Below are 2,500 nucleotides of genomic sequence, written 5' to 3' on the forward strand. Positions count from 1 at the left end.
TGATTTTTATGACTCAATGCAGCAAAGCAGAAATTACTGTATAATGCAGAACGACACAGAAATCTGGTTCAAAAGTAGCGCTGGACACGTAATCAAATTATGTTTCTGAATGCAAAACGACTGCTTTTGAAAGATGACGTCTGTATGTTCTGCATAAAAATATCATATCATATACAAACCTTTCATGACAACCTGTCAAAATAACTGTCTGGTCCTGACACAAATATTACAGTTACATTAGAATCTACCTCAATAACAAGTATTGTTATTATAATAATAATACTAATGTTTTCTTAAATGTTTTGATTTTAACAGTAAACCTTCACAGGCAAAAAAAAAAGAAAGTTCATTTTAATTTCATTTTAAAGTAATCATTACAGTGTTAGTGTTTCATCACCAGCATTTTTAATAATAAATGTGTGTTAAATCATAAATCCACAAAAAGGTAAACCGGTTCATATATTATGTAATTGTTTTACAAAAGTTTAACACATTTAATCGACTGGATATTATTAATAAAAGTTAATTAAACCATTAAATGAAAAGCCAGAAAAAATAAATGAGATTTCATAGAGCCCTAAAAATGTATTTTTGTTAAACTTTTAATAAATTGTTGCTAAAGTGTATAAGTTTCATGATTTCAATGAATTACTCATGGCTATTAAAATGGAAACCAGAAAGGCAGATTTGTGGAGAAGTGGAGCGAGATCTTGAGAAGTCTGTGATCGTCTCATCAGATGTTTCAAACCATCTGCGTGGGCTTCTCTCCGTCCTGATGAAACATCTGCAGTTTGTGTTGTATTTCTAGTGTGATTGTGTAATTGATGCAGGCTGGAATCAGATCAGACGCAGATGATTAACGCTCGTGTTTATAGATCACACACGGCTGATATTCCCAAAACTGTTCCTGCGCACACGAATCTCATAATCCTGTAAAACCCTGTCATAACTGAACCTTAGAGAAGAAGAGACGGATGATTACAGACCGTAAAGCACTCCGCTGTCAGTAGAAAACAGCTGTGCTTTACTTCAAGGCCAGGTGTGTCATATCTGAGACCTTACAGAAACGTGTGGAGTCCGAGGGAGTGGGTGGAGTCTTAGTGAGTGGGTGGAGTCTGAGGGAGTGGGTGGAGTCTTAGTGAGTGGGTGAAGACTAAAGCCACGTTCACAATAAGAACGATAACTGTAAAGATAACTATATCAGCATCCACACCAGACAGGTTTGAGCTGAGAATAAACGGAGGATATCTGCCAGGAGTCGGAGGAAGAGATCAGTTAATACAGCTTGACTCGGGGAACTGAGCGCTTCTTAGACATGCTCATGTAAACTTAACCCTGACTTTATATCTTTCAAGTACCACCAGAGTCCAACACATAAAGTGATCCAAATAAAAATCACAAATGCAAATGAACGGGCCTTAACTGATTGGGTGAATGTAGCCTACATTATCTGGTTATTTACGGCTCAGTGGTTTGACTCTCAAATGTTTGAGATGCGTGTGTCAGATCTAGAAGCGGCAGGTCAAGTGCTTTCAGAGAGAAAGCAGCGGCGAGTCGAACACATCCAGATCCCCAGGTATCACCGACATCTGCGTGAGCGCTGGAGATTTCCACAGAAGAGCAAATCAATCCTCGACGGTGAACCCTCTGGCTTTATCTCTGCTGTGATTATTCTGAGAGCCGCATGATGAATCTGTGGGACGAGAGATGGAGAGAAGCAGGCTGCGTGTGTGTATTTATAGCAGCAGGAATGTAAGTTCTGTAAAGGTTTGCTGTCCTGAGGGATGAATCACCACAAAACAAGACAAAACACTGACAGCAGCCCACTGAGTGTGTGTGTGTTTCATCATCTCTCTCTCTCTGTGTGTGTGTGTTTCAGAGCACGCTCGTGCTCGCAGGAAGAGCTTTGCCTCGTCGCGGCAGAGAAGCATGGAAGCTCCGCCCACTGCCCCTACACAGCCATTCAGACAACCAGTGAGTACCCTGCACACTGCACCCTTCGTAACGCTAGCACACGCCGTACAGCAGCAGTACACACTCGACCTCATTGTGCTGCATCCATTTATCATCTCTGACACTTCATTTGCATGTCTAATCCAGGTTAGTTTAAAAACCTTGTTAGTTTTGACACTGCGCATGTTATTACTGCTTCATTCGTCGCTCATGTGGAACGTAGTGCATTGTGGGATACAGTGTCACTGCGTCTCAAATGACACACTCTGCACTTATCCACTATGCACTCAACCATTTATTATATTAAGGCTATATTCTCATTAATACTCGGAGTCTGATAGCCCCTCCCCCTGCTGTGACAGATGAGTGCACGCAGTGTTCAACATTCCTCTCAGTTTTTGGGGTTATTTAAGTGCTTCTTCAGGATATTTAAAGTGCACTTTTTCTTTTTGGATTTTTCCGTATGAATGCACTTCTCACGCTTCATTCAATATAAACAGTATAAACAATATACAGTATACAGTATGAGGAGTTTGCTTACTCAAGA

At 40.4% G+C, this 2,500-nt stretch overlaps 1 protein-coding gene across 5 annotated transcripts in view; it reads left to right on the top strand.

Annotated features, from left to right (window-relative positions):
- The window catches only part of LOC132103851 (ras/Rap GTPase-activating protein SynGAP-like), a 59,511-nt gene that overhangs the window by 21,787 nt on the left and 35,224 nt on the right, over positions 1–2,500 (top strand). For 4 of the 5 annotated variants that reach the window (XM_059508903.1, XM_059508901.1, XM_059508902.1 and 1 more), the window contains one exon: positions 1,880–1,974. In XM_059508903.1, the coding sequence (XP_059364886.1) occupies positions 1,880–1,974 (95 nt within the window). Of the gene's footprint in view, positions 1–1,879; positions 1,975–2,500 lie in introns of those variants that run through there. The other variant, XM_059508906.1, reaches the window with a different exon arrangement.

This window comes from Carassius carassius, chromosome 25 (genome assembly GCF_963082965.1).
Source record: "Carassius carassius chromosome 25, fCarCar2.1, whole genome shotgun sequence".
NCBI lineage: Eukaryota > Metazoa > Chordata > Actinopteri > Cypriniformes > Cyprinidae > Carassius > Carassius carassius.